The following is an 18819-nucleotide window of genomic DNA, read 5'->3' as shown; positions in this document are numbered from 1 at the left end:
TGATAAGAACTTTACCTGTGTTCATGAAATAGGTAATATTAATAACGATGATGATGATATCTGACATTTCTCAAGTGGTCTGTGTGCCTGAGACCCTCCTAAGTACTTTACAGGTTAGCATTTCATTAATGATAATAACTCCAGGAACTAGCGTTCTCCTGTCCCCATTTTACAGATGAGAAAACAGAGGCCCAAAGAGGTGAGGAGACTCACCCAAGGCCACACAACCCATCAGCGACAAAAGTTGCACTCACTCTAGGGCTGTTTCTGCCATTTCATTCGGAGATTCTCAGACAAAACCTGAGGAAGTGTGAAGGAGGGGAGTGGGGGGCGTCCCCAGTTTTCTTCAGAGCAGACGATTACCTTCCATCTTCAGGAGGGAAGCTGGGGAAGTGGCTCTGGCTGGAGAAAAGATGGGGAATGAAATCAAAGAAGGAAAGAGGATGGAGTTCTAGTGAGAACACCTTCCCATCTTTCTGAGCCTTCCAAAGGTGGAGAACTGGCCCCCCATCTCTGTCAGGTTGAGGGGCAGGGCTGGCAAGGGGCCACCTCTGTGAGCCCAGGGAAGGAAGTAATTTGAGGGGGGAGGGTGTCAGGATGATTGATGGAAGGGCACCCTGGGGGGCTAATTACCTAATAGGCTTAGTGGTCTGATTAGGCAAGTTTAAGAGGATTGCCTTGGGCTAAAGGAAACCCCTTAATTCTGGACCCCTCCCCATGCCTTCAAAGCCACATCCCGCTCTCATACCTCCATCTTCACACATCAGGGAACCCAGAACTTTCAATCTTAAGGGACCAGGTGGAGATGGGCATGACTCCCAGACCCCCAGTCCTGCCCCCACTTTTATTTTAAATTTTAAAATTTTTGGCCGCACGGTGCGGCATGCGGGATCTTAGTTCCCCCACCAGGGATCAAACCCACGGCCCCTGCAGTGGAAGCACAGAATCTTAACCACTGGACCGCCAGGGAAGTCCCGCCCTGCCCCCACTTTCAACAGAGCAGTTTCTCTTTTATCTGCTCTGAATGTTGGAGTTTCACGGGAGACATTGAAAATAGGTTTCCTTTGCTTAAAAGAAAAAGTTGAAAAACCAGTGGGGGATGATGGCCTAAGACCTTAAGCTTTGGAAGCAAAATGGCCTGGCTCGTCCCTTCCTTTTCCCAGTGTTTATTGTATGCCTACCAAGTGCTGGGCGCTGTATGAGTCCATGGACACAAGAGCGAGCTTCAGTGATGTGGCCCACACTGGATGACTGTGGTACATCGTTCCGAAGGCATGAGACAGAGGAATCCTTTCCCTCCTCAGGGTTCCAGTCCAAGAAGGGACATTTGAGGGGGGACCTGAAGGACAAGAGGAATTCACTGAGGGAGGGGGGTTCCAGGCAAAGAGAATGTGCGAAGGCCCTGAGGTGGGAGGGAGGAGGGAAGTTTGCGGAACAAAAAGGAAAATGTGTCTAGTGCATCTGGAGGAAGATGAGGGTGTGCAGCTGGAAATGTGGACGGGTCAAATCACAAAGTAACTTAGACTCAGAAAGTTCCCAAATGTCTACCCTGGGGGCAACAGTTTGGTTAGAAGGTGGGAAAGTTTAGGCACTTGCCTTGAGACTGCATTAACAAAGGGCTTTACACGTGACCAAGAAAACTGGTCCATAACAAAGAATGACCAAAGCCCCATAAAGGGTCCTTGGTGCCACTTCACCACCTCTAGGTCTTTGAGTCTGTCCTGGAGCACGTTGGTCTTTAGCCACCATCAGGGGAAAGTGTTAAGCATGGATGGGCGAAAATGAATCAGAGTTGCATTTGAATCTCAACCCAGCAACTGTCTCAGTGCCCTTGGGCCGGTACCTTCACTGCTCTGTGCCGCTCTGTGCCTCAGTTTCTCCTTATGTAAAAATGGAGCTCATTCTACCCACCTCAGTGGGCGGTTGTGAGGAATGGATGAGATCAAGCTGGCAAAGCACTCAGCAGAGCACCGGCTCAGTAGTGAGTGTTAGAACCTCTCCGGAGTCCAGCCCTCCTCTCCCCTCCCCCTTCACTGCTTCCCCCAGTCAGACCACCATCCCTTCCTGCCTGGACCATTGCAGTTGCCTCTTGCTCTTCCACCCACGCTTGTCACAGTCTGCTCACCTCATGAGCATCAGAGGGATCTTCTTAAAATCTAAGACAGATCACATCCCTCCTCTGCTCGGAGCCTTCCCGTAGCTCTCATCTCACTTGGAATAAAAACCACCTTGGTCCACAAGCCTGAACACTCCACCACTACCTCCAACCCTCTCAGCCCTCATTTCTTGTAACTCTCCTCCTCTCTCAGTCAGCCCCAGCAACACTGGCCACCTCTCTCTCACTCAAACAACGCAGGCATAACCCCATCCCAGGGCCTTTGCACTTGCTCTTCCTCCACATAGCCCCAAAGTTCTGTTTCCTCCTCCACAGCCTGGAAATAGTGTATCATAATGTTTCAGATCATGGACTCTGGAGCCAGGTGGGGTTCAGATCTCAGCCCTGCCACCTACTAGCTATGTGAACGGGAGCAATTTCTTCACCTTTGTTTACTTATCTGTAGAATGGTTTTTTTTTTTAAAGTACCTCCCTCATAGCATCAGGGTGAAAATGAAAAAAAAAAACCCTCGTATTTGTAAATTACTTGGAACAGAGTCTAGCGCATATTGGGTGCTATAGAAATGTTTGATGAACAAAGAATGCTGCATTCTTGGGGAAGGCTTTCCTGGCCATCGGATCTGACAATGCAGCACCTACACTCCCCTTCCTCTTTCCTGCCTCTTTTTGTTTTCTTAGTACTTACCACCATCCAACAACGTAAAACATACTGTCTGTCTCCCCGCTCTAGAAGAGTGTAGCTGTGTGAGCTCTTGGCTGAATCACCAAAACTCTTTTGGCCTTATTTGCCTTATTTGCGAAATCAGGGAGCTTTGTCTGTTTTCTTCATGGCTGTTTCACTAGAACGGTGCCAAGCACGTAGCAGGTGCTCAGGAATTATTTGTGGAATGAATGAATAAATGAGCGAATGAAGATCATGACGTGTTTTATTTTCCTACTGCTCTTCTCCTGGTCATGGCTTCTCTGTGTTACTGTGACCCCAGGGGTTTCCTAGCCCAGCCCATGCCAGTGCCTCCCTGGAGGTACCGTCCAAAGGTGAAGACCCTTCTTCCCTGACTCCCGTCCCCTCTGTGTGCCCCTGCAGAGGAAGGCGAATACTTCCTGAAGGTGCTGATCCCCAGCTACGCGGCGGGCTCCATCATTGGCAAGGGCGGGCAGACCATCGTGCAGCTGCAGAAGGAGACGGGAGCTACCATCAAGCTCTCCAAGTCCAAAGACTTCTATCCGGGTGAGCCCCAGCCCAGCCCTCTTCCTCCGGCCTCCCATCCCTCCCACCTGGGCCCTCTCGGAGGGGGAAGGGCTGCCCTAGGGGCAGTGAGAGTGGTAGGGGGCCTCCCCTCCCCCTAAGGGGACAGAGCTGCCCTCGGCCCCAGGGGCCAGGCCTGAGCAGATGGGGGTGGGGGCAGGGCAAGACAATGGGGCTGCTGCATATTCATGAGCTCATTTGCATGACGTGCTGGCAGATGTGCCCCTTCCCACACACCTGCCCCTTTGGGTCAGTTGGAGGAGCTGGGGGGGGCCGAGGAGGCAGGTGTTAGGGTGTCCCTCAGGGCTTGGGGGACCAGCCATGCATGTTACATAGACCCTCACTCTTTCCCTTTGGATTTCTCTGTCACCCCATCTTGCCCCAATCTGAGTCGCACTGGTTTTCCATCTGTGTCATTCTTTATGTGTCTCTCATTCTGTTTCTGACTTTCCCATCTCTTGTTCCCTTGGGCTCCATTCCCATCGGCTTCTCTCTGTCTCCTCCTGCTCTGCTTTCTGCTGTGTCTCTCTGGTTCCGTTTGGACATCCCCCATCTCTGTTCTCTTAGCCTGTCTTGGCTTTTTCCTCTTCCTCCCCTCCTCTTCCCTTCCCTTTCTGTCTTCCCATCTCTCTCCCCATCTTTTCCTTTTCCCCCACTTCTCTTATTCTCACATTTTTCTCTGTCTTCTTCTCCCAACTCTGTTCAGTCACCCATTCAAGCAGTAGTTGGTAGCGCCCCTCAATGGGGTCATTCTTTGCCGGCGTTGCCCCTCATTTCTTTTTCTTTTTTCTTTTTTTTTTTGCGGTACGCGGGCCTCTCACTGTCGTGGCCTCTCCCATTGCGGAGCACAGGCTCCGGACGCACAGGCTCAGCGGCCATGGCTCACGGGCCCAGCCGCTCCGCGGCATGTGGGATCTTCCCGGACCGGGGCACGAACCCTTGTCCCCTGCATCGGCAGGCGGACTCTCAACCACTGCGCCACCGTGGAAGCCCTGCCCCTCATTTCTTTCTGCCCCTGCTTGCCCATCTCTCCCTTTATGTTTCTCTTTTTCTCCTAAGTCTCAGCTTCCTCGTGTTTTTTTCTTCCCCTCTCTCCAAAATCAGCCCCTTTTCTGCCTCTCCTCCAGCTCTATCTCCCTTCCTTCAATCATAAATTTTTCCAGGCCCCTCCACTCTCTGTAATCTCCCTCAATATCTCTCACCCCTTCATATATCCCTCCCAAGACCTATGCCTGAGCTTTGACATCTAGGAATCCAGGGAAGGCCCCCTGAACTGCATCTCTGGTCCAGCACTGGTTCTAGTTCATCCTTAATCCCCTTGGATTTTTTAGGTCAAACACCAGAGCTGGAGCCGAGGGTCAGGACAAATTCATATTCTCTCTCTCTCTCTCTCTCTCTCTCTCTCTCTGTGTGTGTGTGTGTCTCTTTCTCTCTCTCTCTCTCCTCCCTCCACCCCCCTGCCTCCCATCTAACTAAGCAGCTTTGGCAAGAGGTTTAGAGAACAGTCCAGGGAACCTGGCACAACCCCCTTTTCTCTTCCTCCCTGGCCCAGTTTCCCCCTCACTCCCCTAGCCCACAAGATACGGATGAGACCTCTGCTTGGGACTTTCATCCAAGGACCTTGGTTCCTTGCCCCTGGATCACATTCTCTGACATAACACATGTCATTCCCTCTCAACTCAGTGACACATCCCACTGGCCAGGCAGCCTAGAACCCCAGAGGATGGGACAGTCATTGCCTCTCTTCTGGGCCAAGTTCAAACAAGCAACGTGAGCCAGCGTCTCTCCCCAGCCCCTGGATGTGCAGCCAGCCCCGCTCCCCACCCCCAAATTGGAACTTCCAGATCATACAGCATATACTGGCTCCTGGCTCAGAGATGCAGGACACAGCTCCCTACATCCTGGTCCTGTCCCTAGGACTTCCCAGGACCCACAGGAACATAAGAAATGGAGATGCTCCTGCTCAAGCATGTGTTCCTCCGCTCCTGGCTGATACCTTTCATTCATTCATTCAACATATATTCTCTGAGCATCTTCTCTATGCCAGCACCATACCGGACCGAGATGGGGACACAAGCAGTGACTGAGACACCCCAGCCTAGCCCTCCCGGATCTCACATCCCAGTAGGGGAGATAAACCAAACACCATTGATGACCTAGAGTGGTCAGGGCTGGGACAGGGAAACCCAGAGGATGGAGGGAGCCCAGACAGGGCACCCGACCCAGCCTGAGGAGATCAGGAAGGGCTTCCTGGAGGAGGAGGCCAGAATAATAAGAGTGAGCTAGGTAAGGAGCAGTGAAGCGTGCTCCAGGGAGATGAAAGAGCATGTTCAAAGGCTGGGGGTGGGGCTTAGTTTGTTCAGTGTGGCTGGTGAAAGGACAGGTGAAAACTGATAATAGAGAAATTGAAAGGGTCCTCTGGGCCTAGTTGGTTCTGACACACACACACACACACACACACACACACACACACAGACACACACACACGTGTCTACTCCATGAAACAAAAACCTACCTGGCCTTTACCCAAAGGGAGGGGTAGAACACACAAAGGGTGTCCCCCCCTTGATACAGAAACCCCAAGCCCCAGATTCAATCCTTCCACGTCATACATGGAGAAACTTAGACTCAGAGGAGGCAGGTACCTGCCGAAAGCCACACAGTCTTCTGTGTAGCTCACCAGACATTCTAGTGATTCTAAAACTCCTCCTGATTTTGAGGAGCTGCCTGAAGCCCTGGACCCTAGCCCCAGAAGAAAAATGGACATATACACTTCTTAAATTTTTTTATTGATTTATAACATCTCTGCAGCCAAGTGCAAAATCTTAAGTGACTACTTAATAAATTCATACATATTCTTTTTTACCATAAAAAATACAAAAGCAGAATTGCAATCATTGTATGCCTCTCCCCACCACACACACACACACACACACACACACACTCCACCCACCCCAAATTTAGCACAGGGTGGCTCAATGGTTAAAAGCCCAGACTCTGAAGCCAGACACCTGGGTTCAAAACCCTGATCTTTCACTACTGGCTGAGTGAACTTGGACAAATCCCAGACCTCTGTGCCTTAGTGTCCTTAGCAGTAAATCAAGAATAGTAATATTGCCTGCCTCATGTATTAAAGTGAACAAATACATATAAAGTGCTTAGAATGGTGCCTGGTGATTGGTGTTATGTAAGCACCAGCTGTTATTATTAGATATTCTTTCAGGGTTTAACTGAGTCCCCCAAAGCCCCTGTGGACCCTGGTTAAGAACTACAAGTCTGTGAGATCACAGACTCCCTGAGCTGGAAGGAAGCCTCCCAGAGATGGAGAGCTGGGCCACTTCAGTCAGGCTCTCCCTGGGGCCACCCCACCCCCTAGTTCCCACCCTGACCCACACCCTTTCCTATTTACACCCAGACGGAGGCAGCCTGCACGCTGACTCACGCTTGGCTCAGACCAAGCCATTGTTCTGGGGTGGAGGGGAGTAAGAGTGAGGAACAGCGGCCCAAAGGAGATGGGGGATGTCAACTACACCAGTGACCCAAGACAGTGACACTCAGACACATGGCGAGACTCGCTTGTCAGGCTGAGAGATGGCAAGCAAGGGGTCAGGGTGGTAACACTAGCATGCCACCCTGGAATGCCCACAGGACACCAGACACTCACCCCCAAGTGTCCCAGACACACAGGCACACAGAGCCTGGCGCACACTCAGGACCTTTTACAGACCCAGGGAGTTTACTGGTCCTGCAGAGAGAGTCCCACCTGGGAAGAGACACACACACACACCCTACACACCTAATATGTCCAAATCAGCCAGGCACTCACAGCTTCACCCCGGCCAGGCTTGGTGGGGTCTTCTTTGTCTGGCTGTAATTCAGACACTCAGACACACACACAAATACATCAGTCCTCCAAACAGTCTTACATACTGACCCCTGGGTCTGCCTGTTGGTCTTTTTCTCTTCCTCATGTTCACACACATCAGTCACAGAGTCCTGCCTGTTTCCTATACACGCACCCTTACACATATATGTGCATTCCACATACCACTCATCCAAGTAGTCTTTTGAACACCTAGGGGTGTCTGGATAGCTCTTTCCCGTACACACACACACACACACACACACAGTCATACAATCTCCAAGTGCTATACATTCATCGTACAGCCTCAATGCCACTTCCTGGGATTCTTTGTTTCTTACTCTCAAACCCTTGGGCACACCCAGCTCAGTCTCACAAATAGTGTACATAACCTTAAACATCACAGCGACACCCAAAGTCTTTCCCCCCACCCAAGAGTACACACAAACGTCTCGACTGGAATCACTATGTCACACAGTCTGTTTGTATCTCTGTCTCTCCTGCTCTTTCTTTTACACACACACACACACACACACACACACACACGTAAAGATAACTGAGCCAGTCCTGCCCAAGTATACACATGCACACACACACCACTCACCCAAACAGCCTCACAGATGTACTCACACTGGTCAGTCAGTGTTACCCAGAGTCTGTCTCCCATACACATATATCCCAGCATCACCCAGAATTAGTGTCTCTTCTGCCTGCTGCCCACCCCCAATACACATAGTAAGGATGCCCAGGTCAGAACCACAGCCAACATCTGGAGAATCGCCAGCAGAGGCACCCACCTCACCCTGCTTTCTCCATCCCCCCCGTTTCCACTCTTCCATGAGTTGCCTTTGCCCCACTCTGCTCTCCCCTCTCCACAGCCTTGCCCTCCCCCCACCCCTCAGCCCTCCATCTGGTGGGTCCAGGCAGGCACTCAGGCCTCTCTGCTGTCTCCCCCATCCCCCAGCCCTTCCCCATCCTCTCCAAAAGCCCAGAGGCCGTCGCTGCAGGCTTTCAGGGGTTGCCATGGCAACGGGGCCTCATCCCTAGTCCCCCTGGGGGTGGGCTGAGGACCCAGCCAGCCACACCGATAAGGGGGTTCCAGTTACTGTGGCAACCGTTGCAGGCCTGAGCTCTCTGCTTCGAGAAGGTGGGGAGGGGGGAGTGAGTGAATGGTTGCCAAAGCAACCGAGAGAGCCAGCAAGGACTGGGAAGAGGCAGCTGAGCCCCGTCTCCCTTGCCCAGGGCTGCTGTGGGCATAGCAAAGTACTTAAGCATCATTCTTCCATCCCTTGGGGTTGTTTTAAGGGAGGGAGAGGAAGTGCAGATAATAAAACAGGGATTCCACTCATTCTCCCAGCTACCCATCCTGGTCTGGGGGCCCATGCCAGCTTGCCCAGGCTTACCAAGTGACCTGGGGCCAGTGAGGTCCACTCTCTGGACCTCAGTCTTCTCCTTCCATTAAATGGGGCCTGTCTCTCAGGAATGCTCCCCTTCCTGTCTGATGAGTGTGCCCTCTCTCTTCTTTGCTCGACAGGAACCACAGAGCGAGTATGCCTGGTACAGGGCACAGCAGAGGCCTTGAATGCTGTGCACAGCTTTATTGCCGAGAAGGTCCGAGAAATCCCACAAGCGATGACCAAGCCCGAGGTGGTCAATATCCTTCAACCCCAAACCACAATGAATCCTGACAGAGCCAAGCAGGTTAGAAGGGGCAGAGGCTGAGTCTCTGTAAAGCTGGTGGGGTTTGAGAGAAAACACTTCTTCCACGTCGCTGGATTGTGATGGGGGTTCAATGGGATAATGGCTATAAGACATTTACCAGTCAGATACGTGGTAGTGGTTAGTATTATTGTTAGAGAATCAGCTTAAGGGCTCCAGACCTCTTAGAGTGATTTGATTCAGAAAGAGAGTGAAGGTCTGGGAGAACCTGACCCAGACCCCCTTAGTTATTCCTCCTTCCTAGGATTCTCCACATCCTCTTCTCTCTTCTACATCTTCCCATTGTCTCTCAAAACCACCTGCTTCCCACTTCCTGTTCTCACCGGAAGTAACCTCAGTGACACCCCCATCCATAGGCAGAAAATTTTAGAAACAGCCTCCGGTACTCCCTCTCTCCATTAATTACTGAATAGGAGTAGCCACCATTTTGGAGAAAAGGTGTTTCATTGGGCGGGGGCGGGTCTCTCTCCTACACAGCCCTCTCAAGGAGGGATGGGAGGAGGAGGGCAGAGCCTCTCTGTTGCCTCAGTTACCGGGAAGCCATGGTGTCGGGGAGTGGCAAGGGGCTGACCGATGGCTTCCTGGGCCTCTCCCGTTGCCAAGACCACCATGCACACCGGGCAGGTGGGCTTGCTGCAAAGCCCCTGGCAGCACGGTCCTGATTGTGTAGAGGGCCAAGGAGGAAGAGAGCACGGGATTGGCTGCAGTAAACTCCCCATTTTCTCTCCCCTTCTCCGCTCCTGTATACACGTGCACACGATGCACAGGGGCGAGATGATCCGGGCAGGCGGACAGGCCACTTGTGAGGGTTCCTTAACGTCTGCCTAAAAACAAAGACAAGAGAGAGGGCCTCGGTAAAAGGAAGCTGGAATTCCCCGGAATTCTTTTTTGCCCTGAGGTGGGGGAGACCACGGGTCTGGGTTTCTCTGAGCTCGTGGGGAAAGAGTGGGCAGAAAGCTCTGGAAGAATGCTTCGGAGCGGAGCGTTCCCCCCAAAGACTGCGGGCTTGGGGCTTGGAGCGCGGCTGCTGTCCTTGGTGCTGAAACATCTCTGCTCCTCGCGCCCTGCCAGGCCTCTCCCAAATCCCTTTCCACCAGCAGGCCACAGCTTACCCGCAGTTTGCAGGGAGGCGAGGATATTGCCTCTTCCCTCCGCCTTGGTCGTGGCCACTAGGGGCTCAGGGTTCATCAAGAGTTTGTACATGTTGCAGGGAAAACGGGGTCAGCACCATCTGTGCCTGAGCCTCCCTCTCCACCACCTAAGCCACAGGAACTCTGAAATAGCGGAGTCGAAAGGTTACAGAACCAGGACTTTTTCCTCTGCCTTATTACTCCGGGGCTCCAAAGAATGAGAGAGATAATGGCTGAAGGCTCAGGCTCTGGAATCAGATGTTGAGTTGAATTTTCCTCTGATACTTCTTACCTGTGTGACCTTGAGCAGGTGACTTGATTTCTCTATGTAAAATGAGATTTATTATGGTACCTACTTAAGGGTAGTGGCTAGTGTTCATTAACATTTGAAAAGCACTTATCATGTACGCCTAATGCATAGAAAGTTATCAAAAAATGTTCGCCGTTGTCGTTATTATGGGATTTTTGAGTCCGGAGGCAGGTCTATTCCCTTTCTGCCTTGGACTTGCTGTGTTGCTCTGAGTCTTTTTCCCTTCTGTATGCCTCAGTTTCCCTTTCTTTACAGTGGGGAAGCTGGGCCAAACCGGGGATTATAAATTGAAATGCCTCCAGGATTCAGAAAAGGAACATAAAGGATTGAGGATTGTGGACTCAACATAGAGATATCATGCCATCCCTAAAGGGGGCAGCTGCTATTCAGCTTCACTTGATTCTCGCCATTTGGGAATGGGGACAGAGTATTACATCTTCCCCATTTTTCCAGAGAAGTCAAGAATATTTTAGGGGCTTCCCTGGTGGCGCAGTGGTTGAGAGTCCGCCTGCCGATGCAGGGGACACAGGTTCGTGCCCCGATCCGGGAAGATCCCACATGCCACGGAGCGGCTGGGCCCGTGAGCCATGGCCGCTGAGCCTGCGCGTCCGGAGCCTGTGCTCCGCAACGGGAGAGGTCACAGCAGTGAGAGGCCCGCGTACAGCAAAAAGAAGAAAAAAAAATTTTAAATCAACTGATTTTTCAAGGTTGGCTCAGTTTTTAAAACACTGTGTGGCTGTGGGCTGGCTATGGGCTGAGCATCACCTGTTTGCCCCCTCTGGGCTAGACCAGTGATTCTCAGCCCTGGCTGGTATCTGAGTCATCTGGGTAGCTTAAAACACAGATTCCTGAGTCGTGGCCTGGAGCCACTGAATCAGAGTTTCTGGGGAGAAGGCGTGGGGATCTGAACATGGACCCTGGCCTGGGATCAGATCCTGGCTCTACTGGTCACTATCTGTGTGACCTTAGGCAAGTTACTTAACCTCTCTGTGCCTCCGTTTTCCAATCTATAAAGAGTGATAATAAGAGTACCTACCTTGTAGGGTTGTTGCTAAAATTAAGTTAGTTACTATATGAAAGTATTTTAAAAAGTGCCTGGCACATGGTAAGCACTGTTAGCGGCTGCTGCTGTTATTGTTGTTGTTGTTATTCTTATTTTTTAATCTCCAGACTTGCAAACCTCTGAGGCAGATGGTCTCTGAGGTCTTTCTGGCTCTAAGACACCTACAGTTTTATGGCTCTGTGACTCCAAGATTCTAGACATGTATTATTCTAACAGTCTACTGTTCTAACATCCGAGATTCTATAGAACTGCGTGTGCAGATCTAAGATGCTGTGGTCTTGCAATCTGGGCCTGTCATGAAGGCAGCTACTGTTTTCTGAGGGCTTCCCATGTGCCAGGCACTAAGGGAACATTTTAGTCATTGAATATTCTCAATAATTGTATAGAGTAGCTGTGGTTATGTCAATGTCAGAGATGAGGAAACGGAAGCACAGAGAGGTGAAGGCATTTGCTTTCACCATTTCTTGGCGAACACAGTTCCTTGGATGAAAAGGTTGCATCCTTCCCCCATTGCTCTGAAATGCTGTATCACATACTAAATACCTCTTTACCCTTAGGCCTGGTTTTGTACATTTTTCTGTTCTATCCCCTTGACTTGTCAGACTTCTTTTTTTCCAATGATTTCTTTAAAATAACAGCTGTATTGAGATATAATTCACATACTGTAAAGTTCACCATTTTAAAGTGTGTAATTCACTGGTTTCAGTATATTCACAGAGTTGTGCGTTGATCACCACTATGTAATTCTAAAACATTTTCACCACCCCCCAAAAAGCCCCATAGCCATTAACGGTCATTTTCCATTCCCCCAGTGCCTCTGCCCCGGCCCCTTTCCACCATTAATCTACTTTTAGTGTCTATGGATTTCCCTATTCTGAATAGTTTATATAGATTGAATGATATTTCTGTGGCATTTTGAGTCTGGCTTCTTTCCCTTAGCATAATGTCTTCAAGATTCATCCATACTGGGAATTCCCTGGCGGTCCAATGGTTAGGACTCCACGCTTTCACTGCTGAGGGCATGGGCTCAGTCCCTGGTCAGGGAACTAAGATCCCCACAAGCCGAGTGATGTGGCGAAAAAAAAATTTTTTTTAAAGATTCATCCATACTGTAGCATATAACAAAACTTCATTCCTTTTTATGGCCAAATAATATTTCACTGTATGGATATACCACATTTTGTCTATTCATCAATTGATAGAAATTTGGGGTGTTTCTACCTTTTAGCTATTATGAATAATGCTGCTAATGAACATATGTGTGGATGTATGTTTTCAGTTCTCTTGGGTATATACCTAGGGTGGAATTTGTAGGTCATATGATAAATCTACGTTTAACTTTTTGAAGAACTGCCAGACTGTTTTCCAAAGTGGCTGTACCACCAATGTGGGATTTAAATCCAGGTCCGCCCATGGGGATAACAATGACAACAACCATTTCATGTGTACCTACTATGGGCACATATTAATTGCCTGCTCTCGTGGCATCCAATGCTTGGCACATAGTAGGTGCTCAGCAAATGTTGCTTGTTTGAACGAATGGGTGATGACATGCCCATGGGGACCAAGCAGAAACATGACTGAGGGGAGGTAGTCTGGTGTAACCTGGCAGAGGTAGGCAATATGTGTCATCTGGAGGGCAGTCATACTCAGTTCTGGCTAATTGTGGCCATGCTTGAATTTCAAGCTCATCATTTCATGCATGATCTCTATTAGACCTCACAGTAATCCTATGGAAGAGGTATGAATATCCCCATTTTATGGAAGAGAAAACTGAGTTTCCAAAAGATTAGGTCCCTTGCCCAGAATCAGCGGTGGAGCCAGGATCTGAACCTGAGCAGGTGCCTCCAGAGTCCAGGGCAGCTTTTCAGGGATTTGTGTGCAACGGACTGCAAACTGGTGGTCTGGCTGCTACACAGTGGTTCTTAGACGTTTTGAAGTGGTTACCAACATTTAAAAACTAGGACGCTTCACATTTTACAGGTCAGAATTGCCAGTTAATCTGTAAAACTCATATCAGGCTGAATTTGAAAATCACACACGCACAGAGACCACCACCACCACCAGGTGAGATGCACCTGGCTGCCTACACCCAGTCCCATTCCTGCTTGGTCCTTTGGGCATCTCATCATCCATTCTTTCATCCATCCATTCTTTCACCCACTCTTGGCTGAGTATGTGCCAGGCATTCCTCTAGGCACTGAGAACCCAGCAGTAAACAATACAGACACAAATCTCTACCCTTGTGGATCTTAAATTCTTCCCTGGAGAATCAGAAAATAAGTAAATAAATAAAATGTATAGGATGTCAGAGAGTGAAAAGTATTATGAAGAAAAGACAGAGAAAAAGGAAGTATTGGGGCCTTTTTTTCTCTTAACTTTTTATTTGGAAAATGTTTAAAGAACGTTACAATCAACTCCCTACACACTGCACTTAGATTCACCAATTGTTAACACGTTTTATCTCTAATCACACACACACACACACACACGTTGGTTTTTTGTTTGTTGATCTATTTGAAAATAAGTTGTAGATCTCATGACTCTTCACCTCTAAATACTTCAGTGTATGTCTCCCAAGAACAAGGACAGTCTCCTATGTTTTTATATTACTATTATCACACCTATAAAAGTTAACACTGAATTCATATTATTTAATAAAAAGTCCATATTCAGATTACCCCCAAATATCTTTTATATCTATAAAGTATTTTTATTAAAGATTCAGTCAATGTTCATGCGTTGCATTTGGTTGTTATACCTCCTTAATCTCTTTTAATCTAGCATAGTCTAGGATAGATTTTTGAAGGTAGAGCCAACAGAATTGCTGATTGGATGCTGAGTGTAAAGGAAAGAGAGGACTTCTAAGGGTTGGGACTGGGTAGTGGAAGGGTGCATTTCCATGTGCTGAAATGAGGAACACCATGGCAGAAACACACGTGAGGAGGAAGATGAGGAGTTCCGTTTTGGATTTTAAGTTTGAGGCGTCCACTCAACATCATACTAGAGATGTGAGGTTAGCAGTTAGGAGTCTGGAGGTATCCATGCTGGAGATGCAAAATAAACACAGACAAGCTTTGATAATCAGGTGGTCAGGGAAGGCCTTTCTGGGGAGGTGCATTTGTGCAATGAATGAAGAGAGGGGCGAGCCGTCTTTTCTGGGGAAAAGCATTCCAGGTGAGGGAACAACAGCAGGTGCAAAATCCCTGAGTCTGGGCAGAGCTTGTCAAGTTGGAGGAACAGCAGGGAGTCTGGTGTGTGTGCAGTGGAGTCAGCAAGGGGGAGGGAAGAGTGAAGTCAGAGAGATCAACAGGGAACAGAGCATGTCAGAGCAGTGCTTCTCAGCCCTGTTTGCCTGCTTGAAGGGAACCAATGTCCCCTTTCTCCTACAAATATTTTCCTATGCCCACTTTACTCTCTGAAATTATATATATAACATATCTATTTGTATAAATAAAAAACATATCTGGGGCTTCCCTGGTGGCAGAGTAGTTAAGAATCCGCCTGCCAAGGCAGGGGACACGGGTTCGAGCCCTGGTCCAGGAAGATCCCACATGCCGTGGAGCAACTAAGCCCGTGCGCCACAACTACTGAGCCTACGCTCTAGAGCTCGTGAGCCACAGCTACTGAAGCCCACGTGCCAAAACTACTGAAGCCCACGCGCCTAGAGCCTGTGCTCCACAACAAGAGAAGCCACCGCAATGAGAAGCCCGCGCATCGCAAGGAAGAGTAGAGAAAGCCCGCGCGCAGCAACGAAGACCCAACGCAGCCAAAAATAAATTAATTAATTAATTAATTAATTAATTAATTAATTTTAAAAAATGTACATCTATAAGATTTTTTAAATTTTATTTATTTATTTTTGGCTGCGTTGGGTCTTCGTTGCTGCATGGGCTTTCTCTAGTTGCGGCGAGCAGGGGCTTCTCATTGGGGAGCACGGGCTCTAGGTGCATGGGCTTCAGTAGTTGTGGCACGCGGGCTCAGTAGTTGTGGCTCGCGGGCTCTAGAGCTCAGGCTCAGTAGTTGTGGCGCACGGGCTTAGTTGCTCCACGGCATGTGGGATCGTCCCAGACCAGGGCTCGAACCTGTTGTCCCCTGCATTGGCAGGCAGATTCTTAACCACTGCACCACCAGGGAAGCCCTATAAGATTTTTAACAATTTTATTGAGATATAATTCACATAAATACATTTGACCCATTTAAAGTGTGCAGTTACACAGCTTTATTATATTCAGAGTCCGGCATCCATCACCACAATCAATTTTAGAACATTTCATTTCCTCAAAAGGAAACCTTGATCCCCTTAGCTATCACCCCTCAATCCTCCCAGCTCTCCCCACCCCAGCCCCTAAGCCACCACTAATCTACTTTGTCTCTATAGATTTGCCTATTCTGAACATTCATATAAATGGAATTATACAATATGTGGTCTGTTGTGCCTTACTTCGTTCACGCAGCATAATATTTTCTAGGCTCATCCATGTTGCAGCATGCATCAATCCTTCATTTCATTTAAATTGATTGCCAAATAATATTCCATTGTACGGATGTACATTTTCTGTATCCCATAAGACTTTCAAATAAAGGAGAGATGAAAGGAAGGTTATTTGTTACAAAATAAGGTGAATTTTAATATGTAAATACTCAGCCAGGGCCACAGTAGAATAAATAATGAAATAGTCAGCTGCTCACACCTAACGTGGCCTGAGTGAGACAGAGAGTAGTATTGGAGACTTAAATGATACAGGCATTACTACTGATGTCATGGTTTTCTTTTTTTTAATTGAAGTGTAGTTGATTTACAGTGTTGTGTTAATTTCTGCTGTACAGCAAAGTGATTCAGTTATACATATATATACATTCCCTTTTATATTCTTTTCCATTATGGTTTATGACAGGATATTGAATATAGTTCCCTGTGCTATACAGTAGGACCTTTCTGTTTATCCATTCTATATATAATAGCTTGCATGATGTCATGGTTTTCTAAAATAATGAACAACTCTTGGTAAAATTCAGAACAAAATAAAGTACAATCTTCCCTTGATTTACCAATAGTTACATCCCTGGAAATTTCAGTAGATCTTAAAACCGTGCAAAAGAAAAAAATACTTGGTACTTACATGTATCATGGGGCTCAGTTCTGGCTGCGAGATTTATAAACAGACTTCTCACCAACATGAATGTCCAGGGGGACATTCAAAAGTCGTACAGGACCTGGGACTGTTCTTCATTGTGAGGAACTGACTCACATTACGGGTGCAAACATCCCTGACCCTGCCCACTGAATGCCCGCATCTGTCCCCAGTTATTGCAGACAACCAAAACCACTCCCACAATTTTCCTAACACCCCCAGGGTCTGGCTTGGGGGTGGAAAGGAGAGGCAGAGATGAAAGCTTCAGAGGGTAGAATCCACAGGTCTGAGGGGACGTGAGAAGGATTGAGAAGGAGGAATTTGTGTGTAAAAATGCTCTTGGAGATGTGAAAGGAGACATTTGGTTTTGAAATACCCCCACTGGACTCAGGATTGATACGGGGGCTTCCCTGGTGGCACAGTGGTTAAGAATCCGCCTGCCAATGCAGGGGACATGGGTTCGAGCCCTGGTCCGGGAAGATCCCACATGCCACGGAACAGCTAAGCCCGTGCACCACAACTACTGAGCCTGCACTCTACAGTCTGCATGCCACAACTACTGCGCCCACGTGCCACAACTACTGAAGCCCGCACACCTAGAGCCCGTGCTCCGCAACAAGAGAAGTCACGGCAATGAGAAGCCCACGCACCGCAACGAAGAGTAGCCCCCGCTCGCCACAACTAAAAGAAAGCCCGCGCACAGCGACGAGGACCCAAAGCAGCCAAAAAAAAAAAAAATTTATTTTAAAATGATCCAATTTGTAGCTGCAAAGGATGGGCTGCTCTACAACTGAGAAGGGGGACCCTCATATGTAAGTGACCAATTTTCTCCATCTTCTCTGATGTAAGCTTTTTAATCATCATTTTGCAGATGAGACAACTATATTAGATTGCTAGAGCTGTCATAACAAAGTACCACGAACTGGGTGGCTTAAACAACAGAAACTCATTTTCTCACAATTCTGGAGGCTAGAAATCTGAACTCAAGGCATTGGCAGTGCTGGTTCCTTCTGAGGCCTCTGTCCTTGGCTTGTAGATAGCCATTTTCTCTCTGTCTTTTTTTTGCGAGGCGGGGGGCCCGTGCCGCACAGCTTGCGAGATCTCAGTTCCCTGACCAGCGATTGAACCTGGGCCACGGCAGTGAAAGCCTGGAATCCTAACCACTAGGCCACCAGGGAGCTCCCCTTTTCCGTCTTCACATGGTCCTCCCCCTGTGTGTGTCTGTGTCCTAATCTCCTCTTCTTATAAGGACACCAACCATATTGGATTAGGGTCCACCCTAATGACCTCACTTAACCTTAAATGCCTCTTTAAAGACCCTATCTCCATATACAATCATATTCTGAGGTATTAGGGGTTATGACTTCAACATGTGAATTGGGGTGGAGGGGACAGCAATTCAGCTCATAACAACAATGAAGAGCTTAAGCGAGGCGACCACGACATAGGGTGGAAAGCACAATGGAGCAGGAATCCACGAGGCCGGACTTCAGTTCCTTCGCTGTCTGGGTGACCTTGGGGCAAGTCCCTTCACCTCTTAGGCCTCAAGTGGCTCATCTGCAAAGCGAGACTAATGATGCCTTTTCTGGGGCTGGAGTCGGAGTACTTAATGATATAGAAGGACATGGGCACCAGTGCAAGATTGGAGAGGGGTCCTGGAGGGCTCCCACTGGGTTAGTCATTCAGCTTCTAGGTGCTGATGGAAGGGAGGTCCCAGATGGAAGGGAGGTCCCAGGGGTCCCAGGAACAGGGTGGCTGAGAGGCTACTAAGGAGAGATGGAGTACTAGCTCCTTTTTTTTTACCAATGAATATGGAAATATTTCAATATTTCTACCCAGTAGAATCATACTGGTGCATATCAAGGGGGCGTGCGCACGGGTGGGAAATGACTTGAGATGGCCGGTCTTAGGCTATTGTTGCCCTTCAGTGTCCGATTACCCCCCTAAAGGACCCTCCCTCTGGCTCCCCACGCAGGCCAAGCTGATCGTCCCCAACAGCACGGCGGGCCTCATCATCGGCAAGGGGGGCGCGACAGTGAAAGCCGTGATGGAACAGTCGGGTGCTTGGGTGCAGCTGTCCCCAGAAGCCGGAGGGCATCAACCTGCAGGAGCGCGTGGTGACGGTCAGCGGCGAACCGGAGCAGGTGCACAAGGCCGTGAGCGCCATCGTGCAGAAGGTACAGGAAGATCCCCCAGAGCAGCAGCTGCCTGAATATCAGCTACGCCAACGTGGCTGGC

At 48.9% G+C, this 18819-nt stretch overlaps 1 protein-coding gene across 1 annotated transcript in view; it reads left to right on the top strand.

Annotated features, from left to right (window-relative positions):
* The window catches only part of NOVA2 (NOVA alternative splicing regulator 2), a gene marked incomplete at its 3' end in the record, with an annotated part of 30638 nt that overhangs the window by 5867 nt on the left and 5952 nt on the right, over positions 1–18819 (top strand). The window contains 5 exon segments of the mRNA XM_081216057.1: positions 3201–3344; positions 8759–8925; positions 18557–18661; positions 18663–18770; positions 18772–18817. Of these exon segments, the coding sequence (XP_081072183.1) occupies positions 3201–3344; positions 8759–8925; positions 18557–18661; positions 18663–18770; positions 18772–18817 (570 nt within the window).

The sequence above is a fragment of the Mesoplodon bidens genome (genome assembly GCF_964165515.1).
Source record: "Mesoplodon bidens genome assembly, chromosome: 18".
Classification (NCBI taxonomy): Eukaryota; Metazoa; Chordata; class Mammalia; order Artiodactyla; family Ziphiidae; genus Mesoplodon; species Mesoplodon bidens.
This window is presented reverse-complemented; position numbering and strand designations above follow the sequence as displayed.